This window comes from Cygnus atratus, chromosome 9 (genome assembly GCF_013377495.2).
Source record: "Cygnus atratus isolate AKBS03 ecotype Queensland, Australia chromosome 9, CAtr_DNAZoo_HiC_assembly, whole genome shotgun sequence".
In the NCBI taxonomy this organism is placed as follows: domain Eukaryota; kingdom Metazoa; phylum Chordata; class Aves; order Anseriformes; family Anatidae; genus Cygnus; species Cygnus atratus.
Genome location: NC_066370.1, coordinates 13,413,098 through 13,434,036, shown reverse-complemented (window position 1 = coordinate 13,434,036; position 20,939 = coordinate 13,413,098). Strand labels below are relative to the sequence as shown.

At 35.9% G+C, this 20,939-nt stretch overlaps 1 protein-coding gene across 4 annotated transcripts in view; it reads left to right on the top strand.

Moving 5' to 3' along the window:
* DLG1 (discs large MAGUK scaffold protein 1) overlaps positions 1-20,939 on the top strand; it is a 151,780-nt gene that overhangs the window by 113,383 nt on the left and 17,458 nt on the right. For 3 of the 4 annotated variants that reach the window (XM_035544711.2, XM_035544709.2, XM_035544712.2), the window contains 3 exons: positions 8,659-8,773; positions 15,221-15,397; positions 16,054-16,123. In XM_035544711.2, the coding sequence (XP_035400604.1) occupies positions 8,659-8,773; positions 15,221-15,397; positions 16,054-16,123 (362 nt within the window). Of the gene's footprint in view, positions 1-7,797; positions 7,826-8,658; positions 8,774-15,220; positions 15,398-16,053; positions 16,124-20,939 lie in introns of those variants that run through there. The other variant, XM_050712560.1, reaches the window with a different exon arrangement.

Here is a 20,939-nt window from a genome sequence, read left to right as displayed (position 1 = left end):
TAATATCTGACTTTGGCATCTCTGCCTTTTTCTTACTTGTTGAAAGAGGCTGAATGAAACTCCAGCTGTCAGCTTCTTTCAGGTCTGGTATAGGAAGTAATTTGAATCAGATACTCACTGTTCATAGCTTAGGGATCGGTGAAGAGAGTATTTCCTTAAAGGTTTATATTAATTTATTACCATAGGAAAGCAGTCTGGTTCAGATTTGACTTTTCAAGTACAGAATATAATCCTGGCCATACTCTGTATTTGATAAAAATACCTAAGTTTTCTGAGAATCTTCAAATTTCCTAAATTGTAGTATTAATAGTCTTCTTTTCCCCTCACTTGATTCAGTTGAGTTGGAAAATGATATTTGTATAGTTCCAATTTTTGATTATGTCATTCAAGAAAAGGTTAAAAAGCATTAATTTGAATAGTTCGTAAAATTGTTGTTCTTGGGTGTTTCTCAGATGTCGTCATAAAGATGAAGCACATCAGCTATAACTGCTTGCATTGCATGTGTGTGTTATTTATATTTGATTGCAGCAGGAGTTCAGTAAAAGATGCTGACAGCTAGGGCAGATCAAGGAGATTCTAGACATCCATCAGTGCTCATTATAACTGGGTAAATAGATTCAGTATGATAGGAGCATTTGGAAGACACTTGGGACCAGCTCACTTCATTCCCTGTAACTGTATGTGACAGTTTGTATGTTCACAGATGTGGTGGGAAATGTTAATTCATGTTGTAACATCCTGCGACATTAGCTGTATCAGAAATGCCCCTCTTGTTTTTCTGCTCTGGTTTCTGGGGGGGGGGGGGGGGGGGAATAACAAAAAACAAACAAAAACCCTTTGCAAGCAGTTCTCCCATAGAAAAGCGTGAGTAGGCTATTTTTAATAAATAAATGAATAAACCCCTACCATCGAAAGGGTTGAATTATCTATAGCCCAGTCTCTTCAAATCCAGTTAGACAACAGTTTAGCAAATGCTGGTTACTGGACTTGGGGTAGGATGGCTGTGAGTTCCACTGGAAGTGAACCTGTAGTAGTTTCAAAGAATGCAACATTGCTCCAGTACACAAAAGCCTTTTGATGGGCCCTTCTCATTTGTAGAGGTTTCTGAGCCATTACATTTTGCTGTTGTCCCCTAGCTCTGCAGAGAGACCTCAGTGCCACAATGCCTTCTCCCTCTTTCTGTAGCTTCTTTGTGTTTTCCACAGAGATAGGATGGCAATAAAAAGTGCGGTATTGAGAGGAAGCTCTAAGATTTATTTATATCGCTTATGTGTGTCAATTCAGAGATGGTCACTATTACAATCATGCTACATAGCAGTGATAAAAGAATTTGTGCATCTGAGTGCTTGAAGGGAATGTAGTGAGGAGAGGAGCAGCAAGGGGGGAGTATAGGACTGTCCAGAGATGTATGGCCTTTGGAGGGCTCTGTTTTTCCTCTTTGTCCCATTTCACGTGGACACCTCCACTTCTGTTGTTATGTCCAATCAAGTTACAAGGTCATCTGAAACACTCGTGTTTTGAGGATAACATAATAATACAGGGTTACTTAAAAATTCAGAATTTCTGGAAGGTTAGATTTTGCCATTCCAAAAAGATATAAGACACCAGTTGCTAATACACACATCTTCCTTTAATTTTATTAAAGGAAATATCAGTGACTCTTTCTGGACCATTGCAAAACGTATTTAAGATTCATTATTTGGATCCAAGCTACTGATACCTTGTTAGCCATTTTTAAGGTGGATTTTCATGTATTTTTTGTTTTGAAAGAATGTATACATCTACTAAAAATAAGAATCAACCATGAAAACTTAGTATTTTTTTATTCTCTTGTGTCTGTAAAGCAAATGAGTCAAAAGAAATAAGAATGCTTTGGAGCAGCTTACCTTTCAATGCCCAGTATTGAGCTAATTTTTCTGTTTGTGACACTACATCTCTGCACTGTTTTCTAGTAGCATTTAAAATAGAATAATGAATTTCTGGGAAAAGGTAGCTGTTTGTATAAGCTAAGAATTTTACTGAACGTTTGTCTTGAAATACAAGTATTCTATTTGTGAAAGTCCACCTGACGTTGCATGAAGCCAATTATGCTTTTGCAAAACTTAGTTGTCAGTATTTGTTGCATATCAAGAGGATGAGCTTTACTCGCTTTTTGGTGGAGTAATATGAATTGTTGTAACCAAAGATGGTTTAAAAGATCGTCATGTCCCAGTTTCACAAACTGAAAAAAATATTTTAAAATAAAAAAATAATAATATTTTACCCTGTTTTGGGGTATATGATCTCTAGTAATCCAGTCCTTTTCTTTCCATTTGTTTTGTACGTGGTTTTACTGATTTGAGTAATCCAGATTAGTCAATTAAAGTACCTTTAAAATCTGTCGCATTAAGATTAGAAGGAGGTTTCTGCTATAAATAGTCGTGATAGGTAACACTGTAAAGAGGCTTACTTATGTTTTAATCCTTTAAAACTTCACTTCTGCTCTTGTATACAGTAAATAAAATTGTTAGTCTTTCTTAAAGAACAGTTCATCCTTCTACAAGTTGTAAATGTGTGTTAAACCTTCAACTTTTTTGGTAAATTCACTTCAGCAGTGGCAGTGACATTCCAAATTGTGCAGGTTCTGTGGAAAGAGTTCTGTAAAAAAAAAAAAAAAATGCATTGCTATGTAGTTGTCTGTTTTGAAATTTGATGGCCTAGACTTTTATTAATGAGGTTCAAACTCCTTAGGCATCAGAGTGTATGAAAGCCACCAATAGCACTTGCAAAGCAGTGTGGTCTCTCTTGTTTCAAGTTAATATAAAAAGACTAGCATTGCTGCATAATATCATCTCTCCCAAAATGATTTGTGATGATTTTAATGTCTGTGTATTTTAATATGCAACTTCTTCACAAACATTTTTGAGTGGTTGTAGTAAACAGGTGTACTCCATAGGCTCTTCTACTTATTGTCATTCTTACTACAGTCTGTAACAAGAACAGATAGGCAAAACGTGAATAGTATCTATGAATTTATTGAATACCAGTGTAGATGATCAAGAGATGGTGATAGTTCATTACTAGAGCTCAAAAATATAACTTCTCTCCACTGTATGCTGTGCCAGTCCTGCCTCAAAAACTTAGAATTGAAAACAAACAGAAGGTCAGTACAAGGTTAGTGTGGTGGCTGTCCTGACTTCCTGTCAGGCTCCATTTCTCAGTGTGTTTGCAGGCAGTGATAAAGGAAAATTGTGAGTATTCTGAGAGTGTAGAAGAAAAAAAAAAATACAAAATTCTCAGCAGATTCCTGCCTTGACAGATCCGATGGGGCCCACTAAAGGAGGGCTTTCTGCAGACAGATGGTAAGCGAAATGCAAGGGGCATACTTTTTTTAATTAAAGTGAACTTTTTCAGCTCTTAATGGGTTCAGTATATGTAGGAATCTATACTTCTCAGTGCTGTGCTACCATCTGTTCCCTCTACACACATCCATGCTTTCAAGAATTGCTTTTCCTTCTATACTATTTATGGAATCTTCCATCCCCTGTAGTAGTCTGTTCTTTTATTCCTCTTTGCTAGAATGTGTGTTGCAGACCAAATTAATTGTCCTTGTAACCTCTTTGCCACCACCACCACCCTGTTCCCCTGCCTGTATAGATACTCACCATGTATCTGTTTATCCCTTTCGTCTTGTTGCTCACCAGATGGCCTGTCCAGGAGAGTTACACTGCTCAGACCTTTTCTCTGAAGTTTTGTTGTTTTTTTTTTTTTTTTTTTAAAGTAAACATTGATGTTGAAAATGTTGCAGTTTTCTAGGCAAAATATCTTTGGGGCTGGAGACCAGAGGAATCTTCCAGGATTTCCTAATCTTGAGGGCAAGGTATCACTCTTCTTACCTTGTTCTCATAATCCCTACATATTTGTGCTTGGTCAGTAAGAGACACAAGTGCTGAGTTAAGATGATCCCTTTGGTTTCATCTAGTACTTTTGCTTTTATGTTTTTTAGCTAAGGAGTTTCTTAATAAATCATCTGTGTCTGGTATACCCATTATATGAAGTCTTTCATTAGTGTAAATGTGATATTACTTGTCTGCAATTGGTTAGCAATTTTTTTTGCTTAATAAATAGTAATTTATTACTTCAGGGATTGATCAAAAAAAAAAACAACCAACAGGTGCTTAGTAATGAAACAAAATTGTTTTGTATATATCACAGTTGATACATGCACATCTCACATACAAATTCCACTATGTGGAATACCAGCTGTTGGTTATTGATATTTCCCTCTTGCAGGGCATGTATGACAAAGCAACTGGGGCCAGTCTTCTGACTGCTGTCCTGGGATTACTTTTCCATGGAGATGGCATCAGTTCTGTTCTCTTTCCTAAGAGATCGAAGGTGCTAAAGACAGTTGATATCCAACTCTTCCAATCATGGAGTTAGAGACATAACCTCTCCTGGACAGATTAGCAGACCTCACACTTTGCTTTATCATACCCAGTTTGAACAAAGCCTGGACAATGTTATCCAGTTCTCAAAAGGGTGCAGATCTTTTTGGTGCCAAACTGGTGCTGGTTTTCTGTGGCTATCAGCCATTTTGCTGTTGTCTTATTTTCTGTCACTGGCATTAGTTTCAGTATCACTGTATTTAATATCAAACTTTCCAGGAGTTTAAAGAACAGAATCCTGTCTACTTTTCAGTTCCAAGCTCAAAGATTTTATTTGAGGTATCTTATCCTGTTTCCCCTGAAGTATTCTGTAAGAGGAGCACAGATTCTTAGCTTGCCCTATAAAAAGAACACAACAGATTCCATCTGCGCAGCGTTTAAGTTTTTCTGAAATACGCAATGCAGACCCTTCTCAGTCCCAGCCTTTTTTTTGTTGTTTTTTCTTTTTTTTTTCTGTTTAGCTTTATTGGTGTAGCCAGAGCCTCTCTGTAGAAATTGTTCTCCTCCTTAGTCCTGCAGATGTCCCTGTCACGTATTCAGCACTTATTTCCCAGCAGTTTTGATGAGTAAGGTTAGATTATTCTAGAAAACTGCAAGTGCAGCAACCTGCAGATAATACATAAGATAAAGCAGAATTAAGCAATAGTAGAGAATAGCCTCCCCTTCTAGCTGTCTTACATATGTTATATGGGTGGAGATTTTTTTCAGCAGTTGAAAGGTCACAATTTAAAAGAAATGTGTATTTTTTTCCAGTAGATATTGCAAGTAACTGCAGATATTTTCAGTATTGAACTGGCTGCAGCACAAGACGATGCTTGGATTATTTAATATTTCCATGCTTACTTTCCTTTCATGAAGGGTTAAAAAAAAAATAATCTCGTGTCAGAAATCCCTGCTACCCTTCTTTTAGTGTGTTTGAAGTTTAGAGATTTAATCTTTCATGAAGAACCAGGTGTAAAAGACTTGAAAGATCACTTCGTGTGATGTATGTATGTACTTATTTAATTTTTAATACAATTGCAGATTCAGTCACATACACATGATAGAGCTTCCTTGGTGGCCAACCTGGGACCGAAACGAATTTTCGCAGGAGCCAAAGAACTTTTCTAGACCCAGCTGCCTTTGGTCCCAGGTTCAAGACACACTGTTCTGACAGTGACTACTTGATCAGACAGAACTGTATTCATTTAAAACAAGCATCTTTGCAGATGCAGAAGTATCTATATCCACCTTAGAGAGGACAGGGGAAGAGGGATGGATTTAGCCAGTTGTTAGCGGTGTCACACAGTGGAACACATTCAGAGCTGCAGTGATATGTGCTGCTTAAGAGCCTTTACAGAATTATTATGGTTTTCCTAATGGGAATCTGGAAAAAACAGAAGGAAAATGCAGTGCTGTGGCCAGCATCAGAGGAACAGAAGTCCCCGCAGTGAATTAAATTCTGCTCTGCTGAGTACCAGAGTAAAGCGCAAACCATCTGGCTAGCTGCACTCTCCAAAATGAGCTCTGTGATAGTTCCATGGATTATTTATTCTTTTGTGATCAGTAAGAACAACAAAGTTAATAAAAGAACAAGTGCAGAAACATGCATAGGTGAACATCTGAGAAATTGAGGAGAATATCTGCTGCAGAGTGAATGATTTTTTTTTCTATGATGCAAGCTGTCCTAGGAGTATGGAGTTGTTAACTCTAAGTATGTTCTGCCCTATTAATTTATCTGTTGTTTTACCTGGAGCAACTAAATAATTTGGAGGGTAAGCTGTGTTTTAGTCAATAAATAAGTGTGTTTAAAAGCTTATGTTTCCTTTGCGATGCAGTGGTTTGAATTAATTTTCAATGAATTGACAGGTTAAAAACAACAACGAAAAATCTATTCACAGTATACTTAAGTGATTCTTTAGGACGTCAGAAAATCTTATCTAGGCAGCATTCAGTCTCATAAGGACAAGCACCACATTCTTCCTTTCCTTGTGACTTGGCTTTGTGGCTGTTCTGAAATGTTCCATCTTGTGTGGGGAGAGACTGAAGAAAAGAAGGAAATGATTTTTTTTTTTTGCCCACCCTCCCCTATCTTCAATGCCTCAAATGGTGTGAAAAAAAAATTTGGCTTGTCTCAGTTTTGTTCCTGTGTGAACGAATGTGTGAATTTTGGTATGTCTCCTGATAAGCAAAGAGCTCGCTCCCTAGCTGTTCCTGTAAAAGAAGTCTGTTCCCATTGAAGTCAGTTACACAATTTTCAGCTGTGAAAGGGAGACAGCACCTGTTAAACAGGAGTTTAATATGAACCTGTACATTCATATAAATGAACTGAAGATATGCGGCTACTGTCTGAAATCTTATTTAGATTATTCCTCACAAAAAGAGACTGTCTCAGGTTTTACAGTCTAAACAGATAAGGCCAGCAGCAGTGAGGAAGGGGGAAAGCACAGCAAAACGAGATGCCTTACCCACGGCCATGCGGTGCTGCACTGGCGCAGCAGGAGTGGGCCATTCTCTCTCTGAGTCTGGGTCCTTCCCCTAAGGGATGTTGCTTTCTAAAAATTGTCATTTTGTCACATTCCTCTTGGGTAGCCATCCAGTCATCATGAATTCTTTTACTATTAATAATAACATCAGTAGGGTGGAAATAATGTTTTTGGTTTTTGTCACACAACGTCTTTAGTTCGGTTAGGGCTGGTAAATTATTTGATCTGGAATTTGTTTATACAAAGGCACTAGATGCTGTTTCAAAAATCAGGACAGAATTTTAAAAGCTACTAGCTTTGGTTTTTAAAGGAAAACAGGATTATTTAAGAGTCTGTTCTTATTGTCCATAAACTGCACAGGGTTAATACTGGTTGTTATTGCTAGAATATCAGTTTTATAGTTACCTGGATGAATGAACTGGTATACCAGAAAACATTTCACAGAATGTTCTTCTCTAACTTAATTTTCTTCTTCTTCTCTTGGTTAATCTGTAAGTCTTGGTGCTTATTATCTGATGAGTGTGCGGGGAGAAATTCCTACAGAATGCAAAATGATAAATTGTTTGTGGCATTTAAGATGACTTAAGTTGAAGGAACTGCAGTTGAGAGATTTCCTCAAGATTTTTTGCATTTTTCGAGCTCTCATTATCAGTCGTGTGCGTCTTGAGTAAATTTGATGCCCCCAGGGAATGAGGGTGCAGCTAGGGAGAAGAGCACAAATGAGGCAGTTCAGCAGCTGCTTGCTGCACACACCCTGGCTCTCCCACTGTTGACTCGTTGTAATCTTGCATCACGTGGGCAGGCGAAGGTGGTGGCTGTAGCGCGTTTCCTTTAACTAGAAAGGTTTTAGCAGTGGATCTGTTGATCCTGGAGTCCAAACTGTTCAACTGAAGGAAAAACTTGTTTTGAGTTCATATTTTATGCTGACAATGTGTAAGTACCTTGCTTCAGGATTTGTTTGTCCTGAAGAAGCTGTTCCTATTTTACTGTCTGCCTTCATAGATAAATCATATGCATTTAGCTTAGTTTTATTAGTGCATAGTGCTACTTAAGAACACAATCCGTTTTTCCAGGATTAACATTATACATAATTATATAGAGGGACTTTGAATGTCTTAATGCTGTTTATAAGTGGATCGAGATTCATGCCAGAATTCTGGATTTTTTTTTCCTTTCTTGAGCTCCCATGGGAACATTGGCTAATTCAGAAATGCTTTGTGTGTTCCCCACCTTGTAGGGCTAAATTCTGTGTCTAATTTAAGTCCAGTAGTATTAAAGCATCTGTTCAATTCCAGCTTTTCAGACACTTGTAATTCCCACATCTTAGCACTTAAGATATATAGTTTTGTTTATAAGTATATGCATTTCAGATGTATGTTCTGAAGTTTTATTTTGGTCATTGGGTAAAATTTATATCAGTCTTTTTATTACTATAAAATGGTTGTTAGCAGAATTGTTTGTTTTAATTAGGAATGTGCTGGTTGCTGTAAACTATATTAAATCTTTAAGTATAATGGATGTTTGCTTCTGTTTATTTGCTTTGTGTCATCATGATTATTTCAAATTTTATTTCATTTGATAAATCTAAACCTTTATGTAGCTTTTAATTACAAAACATAGTGCTTAATAAAAACATTGGATTTTGGTAGTGTTTTCTTGCATTAGCAAAGCTGTAACAGACGCTTATTTTCTGAGATTTGAAAATTTATGTAAGTTAATCCCCAGAGTATAGGGGAAATTAATAGCAGTGCTTCCATTTCTTGCAGAATACAGCCGTTTTGAAGCTAAAATACATGATTTACGGGAACAGATGATGAACAGTAGCATTAGTTCAGGATCAGGATCATTGCGAACTAGCCAGAAGAGATCCCTATATGTCAGGTAATGATCTTTTTCACCATATTACTAGCGTGTTTTTCTGCTTTTCTGTAGACTTAGTATTTCTGTGTTTTATACGTTAATTTACTTGTTACTGAACTTACCAATTTGATATTTATATGAATGCAATACATTGAAAACAAAGTTTAACTTATTTTGATTAAAGTAATACAGCTGAAAAAAAAGTAGTATTAGCTCTGAGAACTTTGAAGAGTGATGCTTTTACTTGCTTTTTGTTCTGCCTCTCAGAGAGTATGACCAGTCAATAAAAACATTTATTCTTTTAAAGTCTAAGTAACAATTTAGTAACTTGTTAAACTCAATTTGTGTTTTTGTGACACAGGTCTTCATTCTCCCCTTTAAGTTCTTGAGTTTAAATTTAGAGTCTCCCACAACTTAAGCTTTGGCAAGTGGCCATCTTATTTTCTTCAGCTTGCTTCGGTCATATTCTCAGCTTGTATTAGGAAATCAGAATAGCATTCTGTTACAGAATAATTTCCGTGGTAAACAAGTGATCACCAAATAGACCAAAGTGAATAAATTGAGTAGTCTTCATTAATTTATTCATACAAAATTAAACATAAAGGTGGCTTAAAGGAAGTGGGAAGTATAAAATATAAAAGCATGAAATAATTAAGAAAATAGGTAGTTTCCTCAGGAAATTGTGGCAAGGTGCAGCTCATGTAGTATGTAATCTTACTCCTCTGTTAGTTGCCACGTACTGAAAAGGTGTAACATTTCAAGTGTTGAATGTGGGTAAAAGGATTGCATTTTAAAAAAGTAATTGATTTTTGAGTTCCCTGAACTGACTCATCTCCGAGTTGAATAAGGACCAGCAGTAGCCTCATGGAAGAGGCCAGACCGTTTCAGCAGAGCAGGTTAAGACTTCACTAGTGACAGTGCTTGCTTTAAACTTGATTTAAAATGTTGTAGGACCTCACTGGCTTACCTGCTAAAATCCTAGGCTCAGGTGCTATTGCCTCCTCCCATTTAGAAATCAACCGCAAACAGTTCCCATCTCCCAGTTGTGCTTGATATCTGTTTACAGGGCCACAAAGTGGAAAAAAAAATGAGAAAAATGAGCTAGACTAAATGCATTTAATCTGACATAGTTCCCTGATCACTGTACTCTTGTAGAAATAAAGTGTCCTCCAGAAGCGGGTGCAGCTTAGGAGAGAGGAGTCTTAGAATCTGTTTTTGCTCGTATTGCCATCAAAAAAAATGCTGGTGAAAATTTAGTCTCAACTGTAAGCAATGAAACACTGCTCCAAACATTAGGTTTGTGGATTATTATTATTATTATTTTACTGTTCTCCATTTTCTTAATCTTAAATTTCTGTTCTTTGGCGGATCAGACTTCATATATATATATATATATATATATATATATATATATATAAAAAATTAAAGATCACTGTAAATATTCAGTGCAACAGGTTGTATTGGGTTTACATGGCAAGGATGGCAAGGGTTTGGTAGCGGGGTAGGCTGCAGGGGTGGCCTTTGTAAGAAGAGTCTAGAAGCTGCCCCATGTTAGCAGAGTTGATTTTACTGAAGTCTGGGGGGGTTTTAATGCAGCAGAAGGGAATTTTTTAAGGATGTTCTTAACATGGTGACTCTTGTTAATCTTACACCAGATTTCTGTAATTTCACCTTTATGTTTCCCATGTCCCCGTTTTTCTCACAGATGCACATTCTTGACGTGCGTCTGTGTTTGTGCAGGCCCAGAGTAAGCTGCTTAAAATAGCAATATTAACTTTAACCTACAAAAAAATGGGGTATTTCACATGATTCATCTCCCACTAGTACACTGTACAACCATATAAACACACCTGCTGGTACAAGGAAGTATACCTGGTGGGTGGAAGGGTGAGTGGCAGAGTAGCAAGGCTGCTGAGATTTAGAATTTATGTAGCTGTGGAATTTTGTCTTGAATGTTTTTAGTTTGTGAGGTGATTGTGACTGCACAATATTGGCGATGTTTCCCCTTTGGCAAGCTTTGTGTACTGTGCATGTGTTACCAATTGTTCTATTCCTTATTTCTTTCCAAAGTATTAATAAATGGGTAGCCGGTGAGGGAAATAATATGATTAGAAGTCTAAGTATTCTGAAGACCTACTGAATGAAGTGAGACTAGGAAGGCCAGACTTCCTATCATAAAGTTACATTTGTTATCCACAATTATTCTATGCCCAAAGCAGATACTGTTTTGTTCATGGTACAGTATCTATTGAGCTTTGGGAAAGGAAATCTTATGCAAGGCAGCTACCTGGATAATTGCATCCATGCTCAGAAAAGGCTCAGACATTTGTGCTCTGTTTCTGAAGGCTTTTAAAGAAACGTAATGAATTATTCACCTAGGGTTTCTTTTTAGATTGACTATAACATGTAGCCTGTATGTTTTGACCTCTTACTTCGATAGCTTTATCTGGCTTCTGTTTTTTCATAGTTTTTTTTTTTTGTAGTTTGCCTTAAATATTTTTGGGGTCATAATTTAAATCTCCAAGGATAAATGCTTAAATACTAATGATAAGTGCTCGATATCAGTTAGCCACGTCTTATTTCCATAGGTAAGTATGCATATGGACATTGTGGTTAGATCTTCATATCCATAATCACAAGATTTATCACCTTAGCCCTCATCATGTAACTAAGCCTAAACATTCTTAAATGCTTTTATTTTGCTTGGTTAGCTGTAGCCTATAGCTCTAGCTGTAGATTCTAAACCACTTACATCGATGTTCACACATTCGTCTGGTATTTTAAGCCTCTGACAAGCAGTTTATGTAATTCTTATTCCCTTGAAGTTATCTGTGAACGGTTGAGGTTGTGCTTTTGACTTAGCTGCAGAAAATGCAGCCTTCTCCAGACTTAGCAGAAGCCTTGTGGAGACTGGTGATTCTATTTCCAAGAAAGGTTTTTGAAACTCCATAGTCAGCTTTGTTGTAAGTTGGAACAAAAATCTAAAATGCAAATATTCCTCATGAAAAGTGCTTCTCCACCCACGGCCCTTTACAGAGAGTGCTGCTATGGTTTTTGAGATCCATTCTTGTCATCACATCAAAAGATGCCAAAGACTGGTAGGCAACTTGGTTACACATGCAGGATGGGTTTGCGTCTTTTCTCTCCGGTTTCCAGTGTAATTTTTGACCTCACTGAAATAAGTTTTAAGACTCTTTGAACATATTGCTAGATACTGACAGAATGTGTTGGCTATCCCACTTATGCCTTATTATAAGTCACTTCAGTATCATCATTCTGTACTTTTCATTGAACCAATTCAAAAACAGGTTTACAAACTGAAGCTAAATCTCTGTAATACTAGTTTTTTTTTTTGATGTGCCTTTAAAATTCCAGTTATATAACATAAGCCGAATTGAATAGTAAAGCCAACCATAAAATGTTTATGGGCATTCAATCACAGTTGTAGAAAACAAATAAAAGAAAATACTCTGAGAATAATGGTGTGTGGTGATATCTCAAAATCATGGTAACAAAATCGCAAACAAAATGAGATGCATTCTTACCCCCCTATAACTGAAACATGATCTCTTTATAAATAGTCTGCCTGTAAACAGCATTTTGGGGGTGTTATGAAATATTAAGGAAATGACGATTGTGTTTGCCTGAAAATATAATTTGAAGCAAAATAGCAGATTTTTCTTAATTGCATGCATCTTAATATATGATGAATAGCAATATAACAAACAGTCCTTGGAGGACAGTATAAATATAGCAGTTCAGCAGCAACTAACTCCTTAATTTGCACATCTAATTCTCTCTTTCTCCCCTGACTAATTACGATGCACTGATTTAATGTCCTTCTCTGATTGCTGCTCTATATTTCTTTTGATCTTTATTTTAAGAGGAGAGAGATTGTCTCATAATGTTTCTGTTCTTACATCTGAGCTATACCTATATGCTCTCCTCCTTCATCTGCAAATTCAAAAAGCACATATGAAAAAGTGAAATTCTTTGATGGCATCAAATTTCTTTGATAATATATTGCCAGGGAGTAAACTTGTTCTATACTTTATCTAACCTTGTATGGCAAGTATCAGTGTGCAATATCTGTAGAATGCAGATCTGAAAGTGGCATTCACCACTGTGCATTTTTCTAACCAGCATGATGCATTATGAATTCAGACAATGGTGCTGATTTCTCCTTGGATTGAAAATGATTGCAACTCCAGGTGGAAGAAACTTCACGGTTTGGAAATCATTAGGAAATTTTAATTAGATCCATTGAAAAATAAGATTGGTGTTAGTAGCAGGCCTGAATAGTGTACTCAACTGCAGGAGAAGCTTAATTAGTCATCCTTATGTTGTTCTGATGCTTCAAAGATCTAGTTTTAAACAGCTTTCCCAGAAACTCAGGGAGAAAAAGAGAAGCTCCTTTATAGGATAGCCTTCATTCGCAAGTGGTAATATTAAATCATGTTTCAGAAAATAGTACAGAGGGATGCTTCTGCTGCCACAGGAATTCCCTGACTGCTTTGTTCAGCAAGAATACTGTAAAATAAGAAATGCTTCACTAAAACTTCATCAGCAGCCTATCATACTGAAAGCAATGAGCAGGTAAAAGACATGATGGAAATTTTGGTGCTATTAACACAGATGTTAAGTTTTTGGCTTTGAAGCATAAGCATTCATGAAACTTGCAACTTGCCTTCAGTTTCTGTTGTTGTCCAACTGAAGGAACCAAGTTATCATTTTAGTGATGTTTTGCTTCCAAGTTATACGGGGCAAAATAATAGGGACTTGGTGCTTTCTCTTTAAAATTTTTTTAAGGACTTGTCATTTAAATTAAATGAAACTTAAAAGTAAAATAAATGTTGTGGGACAGTGTTCAAAGTACTGGTTGATCAGAAATAATGAATTTATTTTAAAATAAATTTTGTGTTATAACTTCCACTAAATAAATGTATACATGGTATTGTTAATCTACAATCAAAGTCTCCATACAGGGGGTATGACCTTATGTTAAAGGTGAATTGATCTGATGGAGCAATGTGTCAGTGCTTATGAGCAAATACAATTCAAACAGAAAGAAATACCTTCAGTGCTTTAAAAAGGCAAAAATCACAAAGCTAAGATGCGGTTGAACAAACTCTTAAAACTTACAGGTACTTACATGGGTAAAAGAATTTCTGAGACATCAAAAATCTAGTACAAAAAGGTACGTAAACCAGTATTTGGGGAGAAGAAATTAGCCTAATTTGTACAAGAGAAAGGACACCATCTTAAATAATTGCATTAGGATCTATTTGCTCTTTCCTGAGGTTGTGTTGGACTTGGTATCAAGTCTCTAAATTGCAACAGAGTATCATTTAGAAAGTGCATCACTGACAAACGTATGAGCTTGCAGATGAAATACTTGAGGACTTTTTTGGCCTGTGTCATACAGGCACTTCACTTTACATCTGTTCATATGCCTTTTTGAAAAGTAAAATAAGTGTCTTTTATAAGGCATAAGCTTAGGAGTATCTCTTTCATTTCAGTAAGAGGCTACTGTCATTCATTTTCACATTCTCACTAAACCCTTGGTTGTGCTGGGAGAAACATACTGTAAGTCTCGTCGGTTTCTCAGGGAACTGATCCAGATTTAAAATGATCCAACAGGGAGGAATTAATTTTAACACTTACCTATTCCACAGTATGGTGTACCATGTTCGTTTCTAAGCAATTTTGTTCTCATAACCAAGGAAGGGGAAGGAAGCAGTACAAAGCAGCAGTGAATGTGGGTATGGATAGCAGCGGGCTTGAATAAACCACCCTTGCTGGCAAAGAGAACGCTGATAGAGCTGTAGCCTGCAGCTGGTGTTCAGGTAGTGCTAGTGCCTGTTATTTGAAAATCAGCTGACCTTGGAAAAAAGGATGAGATTCCCCTGAAAAGGTAGGGAATCTTCCAGAAGAGTGCACCTCAAGCTTTTTGCTTTGTAGTACTACAGTTGCCAAGTTCTGTTCAGATCATATTTCTAACCTTTTTTCTTGCAAGTCTGTAAGCAGGAAATTGACAGTAACTTTTATTTACTGAAATAATCCGGATTTGTAACTTGTAACAAAGTACATGACAAAACTTTCAACGGTGCTCTATGCATCAATTCCATTTTTTGCCATAGGCTGACATGTAACTTGCTCTACGCAAAGTATTTTTTGAATTGCAGGGGGGCATTTTCTTACGGACCTTCTGCAAAGTGCTATAGTTTACTATGGACCTAGTTTATTCTCTTTCATTAAAACTTATAAATTTTGTTTGTGTTTGAATACTATGCTGACCATTCTCAGGGGAGTTGTGGGGGGAGAGTGTGTATTCAGCATTCTCCTTTTAAGCACGTCAGAATGATACGGTCATTTCTGAATGCTTAATTAAATCTAGTGCTATTCATATGCCCCTGTGTCTTTTCAGCTTTTTCTATGTATATTTATTTATTTTTCTTCTCAATGCAGAGCTCTTTTTGATTATGACAAGACTAAAGATAGTGGCCTTCCAAGTCAAGGGTTGAACTTCAAATTTGGTGATATTCTCCATGTCATTAATGCTTCTGATGATGAATGGTGGCAAGCACGGCAGGTAACTCCAGATGGAGAAAGTGATGAAATTGGAGTTATCCCAAGCAAACGCAGGTATGTCGTAATATTGTATTGACTTCGAGATGTCTACTATTAAATTTTCTAATGAGTGAGTTTAAAATTACACTATTTATGTATAAGAAGGTGCAAAGTAAATTTTGTGTAATATGATGTTGCTGATGGCAACTCTGCAGTTGAGCATTAGACTTGGTTCAGAATTTCCCAGATTGAGAAAAACATGAAACTTTACCCTCCAAAATACTCCAAAAAATAATTTTAAAATTATTTTTTAAAAGTACAGCGTTGGAATTCTTTCTACCCCAAAGCTGGGAAATGGGCAAGTCTTTCGTGGGTGGACAAAGCCGAGACACACTGTTTGGCATTGGCAAATAAGAGATTAGGTGGTCTGAATCTTAATATCTGCTGATTGCTCATGGTTGAAGATACTCACTTAGGGACATGCTTTTTCTTTTTACACCTGGACTTACTGAATCTATTCAATCACCTTATGCTCCAAAGCCCTCACAGCTCATCAGTTGAGAAATGAAGCCCTGCTTTTCCAACAGTCTGCCATTCATTTTCCAAAGAGGCCATTAGCAACAAAAATCTTTACTATAGAAGGTGCACTATATGTTTACATTGTGAAAAGTACTAATTTGAGATTCTAGAATTTTGCTAATTTAACTGCTTTGTGTCTGCTCTTCTGATAGAGTTGAGAAAAAAGAACGAGCCCGTTTAAAGACAGTGAAATTTAATTCCAAGACGAGAGGAGATAAAGGGGTGAGTTTATGAAGTGCAAATTACACCTGGTGTTGTGAATGGTAACACTTTGCAGTGGGTTATATATGTAGACTCTGTTTCGGTTTTTAGTGAAAAGGTGAAATAGTGTCAAATAGAAATAAAATGATTCTGAAAACTAAAGCAAATTTTAATAGTAAGCTGTTGCCAAAGCACTGCAAATTAAAGAATTAGCTTAGAAATACATACTATTCCTAATACTGTAATGTAACAGGAGTTTGTATATACTAATCAGTTATTGAATAGTGCCATTTAGAACAGCACTACAACTGCTACTTATAAAGCCATTTAGTCCTTTGGTATGGATTGTGTTCTTGGACTTCTTTTTTGGGAAGAGGCTTACTACCAGTTTTCAGTATTTCTTTTGTTATTTTTTTTAATGTGTCTAGAAAACAATCAAAACAAAATTGCTCAACAGGGCCTCTGTGATTAAAAAGAGGTTTTCTAATGTGCACAGTTACCCAGGCAGTATAAAGTAAATTCTTTCTTACAACTGTGGGTGCAGAAGCTTTAAAGAATTTTTGTGCAGTGGAATAGGCCACCAGAAGCTCTAATCTTTCCTCATCACTAGCCAGGAACAGTCTCTACCTCACAGCTGTTTTTTCTCACCACTGCTCTCTGTTGGTACAAATACTGTTGCGGCTGTGCTCAAAGCACGTAAAGTAACCAATGCAGGTGAAAAGTAACCCAGTCCAAAAGAAATTGTAGTCAAATCCCTTGGTGCAGTTCACTGCTTAATATGTAAACCTTGCCCCAGTAAGTGTGCTGGGGCAGTAGGAATGAGCACTGAGGAAGCAAGGTAACTGCTTTTGTAGCAATGGGAATGCTTGTAGCCTAAATTATAACAGTTTCATCATAGTAACGGTCTTGTTTTCTTTGGATTTTAAGTGAGGCTTTTTTTACAACATATTGGCTGTTATGAAATAAGAGAAACATTTTCATAACCTTACAATTTTTACCAATATCATATAACTGGTAATTTCAACACTTATATATATATATATGCATTTTAGGTGTAAGAACCTTCTAAAGTAAAAATATACTGCCATTTATAAAAAAAAAATCTGAAATATGCTCTTAGTTCCTGAGGAAGCTATTTCTTTTAGATATTTTTTCAAATAGCACAATGCTGTAACATTACTTATTATTGTAGATACAAAAGATTTTTTTGTCATTTATTTTAGTTAGTGTTTTCATAACTTCAAAAATCAAACAAAGTAGTAAGGCTTCAGTAATTTATTTGGATACTTTAAAGGTATCCAATCCATATGTGCATTCCTCTGCTACATGTTAAAAGTTTCAGTTTAGTTTACTAATGAAGAAAATTTTTGTAACAGTATTATTTAAAATGAAATCAATATCTTTAGTTATTTTCTGATTAACAGTTACAGTCCTGCATTGAGGATTCCTTTGATTATTAGCATTTTGTTTTCTTTTCCCTGTTATGGTACATTCATAATTTCATATTGGAATAAAATGTATTCAACTGATGTGGTAATTCTTAACCTGGTCATTTTTGTATTTCGAGTTCATTTTTTAGAAGTCACAAACATATGGCTTAAATATCTTGGATAGTTTAAAGTGCATTAAGTAATTTTTCAAATATTGCCATGTTCTTTGAGAAGATAATTGCATGTTTTTGTAGTTTGTCTACCAATAAACTGTAAACACTTAATTAGCTATGTATTTGAAATAGCATTTTGACAATAGAAGAGTTAGTACACAATCACTGTGTACTAACAGCACCAAAGATACGCATGGAAAACTGAGTGGAAAAGCAACTACGCTTGCCATTGATACAGAACTGCAGTTCTTTTTCTTTAGTAACACTTAATTTTGCAAACACTCTTACACTTGTTCACAACCTTTTGCTTCAGCTGTAAATGTTTTAACATTACAGTTTCTCTTTAAATTATTCTTCCTGTATTTGTCATGGTGGTATTTTTCCCAGTAAGTTGTCTGCAACATACATGTCTTCATGGACTGTGTGCATTATTGTGTCTGTTTATGGTAATTCTCCGTGGACAGTATGAAATACCAACTTTGAACAATTCTTCAAAAGTTCTACATTAAAACCTTAAAGAATAACCCTAGTGATGGCAAACATTAAAATCTATGTTCCTTTCATTTTAAGGAACACCAAGAAACTGGAGCAGAAATGTTTATTTTTTTGTTTGTACCTTTCATATAAATATTTACTTCACTTTCTGTGCTGCTTCTGTTTTAATATATTCTTGCTTATGATGCCTGTTCATGATTTGCAGTGGGCTTATGAAAAAATTAATACAATTACTATGCATTTGCAACTAATAAGCAGTTCTCTCCAGCTTTTTATAATCATGGTATCTTTTAAAAATAATCTTTTGGCTAATCTTTTATCAAAATCAGTACAATATTACCTTTAATTTCTTTTTTTTTTTGGCAGTGGAACTGACTCTGACCATTATACATGCAGTATGTGAAACTTAATATTACTTCAGTAAGATTTCCTATAGAGAAGGTTAAAATTATTAGTGTTATGAAATATTTTCAAAACTAAAATGAAGAAAATGATTATCCTTTATGAAGTAAAAACATTGGCTACATCTTATAGTTATACAAATTGCAAAATCTCACCACCCCAACAAAACTGCACCGTTTTTGCTTTGTTATTATTTCTTATTTACATATTTTTTTGCCCAAACTGAGAGTCTTGTCCCAATGGGACAGTTATATAGATGTGAGACTTCTACCTCTCAGAATTCATGTTAGAGTATTTTTCAGTATGCTCAGCAAAGATCTACTTCCTTGTCACCTTCGTTCTGTAGATTCCAGTAATGTTTCTGGTTATGAGAAATCAATTCCAATGACTTGTTGGTTTCATATAAAGAAGGTCAAGCAAGAGGACCCTAACCCAAAACCTTGCCAATGCCAACCATGGTTCCTACAAGCATATGGTTAGCTTGAAAACAGTTCTTTTGTCCATGTGTGAGATTGATAGGTTACCAGCTCTTACAGTGGAATGACAGTTTTAGTGGAACACAGATGCCAGCCAATTAAAGGTTTTTTGGCTACTACTAAAAACAGTATTGCTATCGCCAGAGCTTTGTGCTCATGACACCTATGGTGGTCCTATGGTACAATATGCCTCTTTAACACTTGGTAGTTTAAAGCAAACTTTTTTGACAGTGGTAGTGAAAATATCACTGGATTTTTCACTGGGTGATATTGCCAAGCAAGTCTGTATTAAAACAGATGGCCAGAAGGATTGTTAATACTTGGAGCAGGATGCAGCTTGTGTTGCACTATAGGTATTCTCTTTAGGAAGGCCAAATTCTTGTTTTGTACTTGTACCAAAGAAGGTCGGCCACGATTTGAAAAACACAGTCCTTTATGACTTCTACTTATTACTATATTTCATTCCATCATTGGTGCTGATAGCAAAGGTAGTATAACTTCTTGCAACCGTGTTCCATATAATTAAGGAAAGATGAGCTCACATTGAATTCAATAAGATAGATGATAATTGAAAAGAAACATGCTCTAAATTGTAGAAATAGCTGTTAATAGGATCTTTTAATGTGTGAATTGAATATATTTTGGTTATTTCTAAAAGTAGCTTTTTAAAAATGGTTCTGTGGAAGTTTTATTACTTCCCATGGCATATCAGCTGTGTTTGGCTTATAAACAAGTACTGCCCCAGCTGTGTAAGATCTCAAAACCAAGCTGGTCATTTGACTACTTTTGCTGTTTTCCCAGTAATAGAATTTCTGCAAACCAAATGACACAAACATGGCCAATTACATAGCCTGGCAAAACTGCTTAGGTGATTCACTTATGCCTAAAGGAGAAAAGAAATTTCAGCTAGCATGAAATTAGCTGTATCAGTTCTGTGCATAATTACAATAAAAAGTGTTACTGACCTATTTATACATCAAGGCTCTTAATTTACTTTCTATAGAACAGTAAGCTAAAGGTGCTGCAGTCACATAATGTCTCCAGCAAAAGACATGACAGATGACTAAAACATTTGTGTTTTAGTAATTATACCTGTAAGCATACAGATATATGAATGAAAATACATTCATGCCCTCCATCACTTAAACAATAAGCATGATAATAGTTGATGTGCAAATGAGCAGATGTATGTCTATATAGATAGCTCAAGAAATTTTCTTAGCAGTTAACATCAGTAGTTGCTGAGCATGGGCCTTGGACATGAAGGGTTTTCCATGTTAGAATTCTTCGCTATAAATGCACAGCTGAAAAATAATTACTACAGTATACAAATGAAATGAGTTGATATCTTTTGAAAGTGGGCTTTGGTACTGGGATGCAGACTTTCTTAGAACGAAGTCATTTTTTCCAATATACTTGTAATGAATTGCAATAATGAAAGACTGAAACAAATATTTTTTTCTGGATATTTTAGAGAGACACTTCCCCCCCCCCCCCTTTTTCCTATTTCACTGTTACTTTCATAGTTTTACCGTAAGAGAATTCAATACAATGCTAGCTTTTAACTTTTTCGTTGTTCTGTGGTATTTTATTTAGCAGTTACCACCAAAGTATTTACAGTTTTGCCTTTTCAAACGGGTAACACTGGCAGATATTTCTGGTGAGCTGTTATGGCGCCATTTGTTTGTAAAAAGCATGTGTAAATATCTGGCCTTTTTTTTTTTTGAATGACTATAATCCCTAAATTAGATAATATCCATGATTTAATTGGCTTTGTTTGAGTTCATTCTGGTTTGGCCATCTTTTGGCAGCCTAGTTTTTAACATCTCGTTACACTCACAGCAAGCCTTTTTGTGAAATA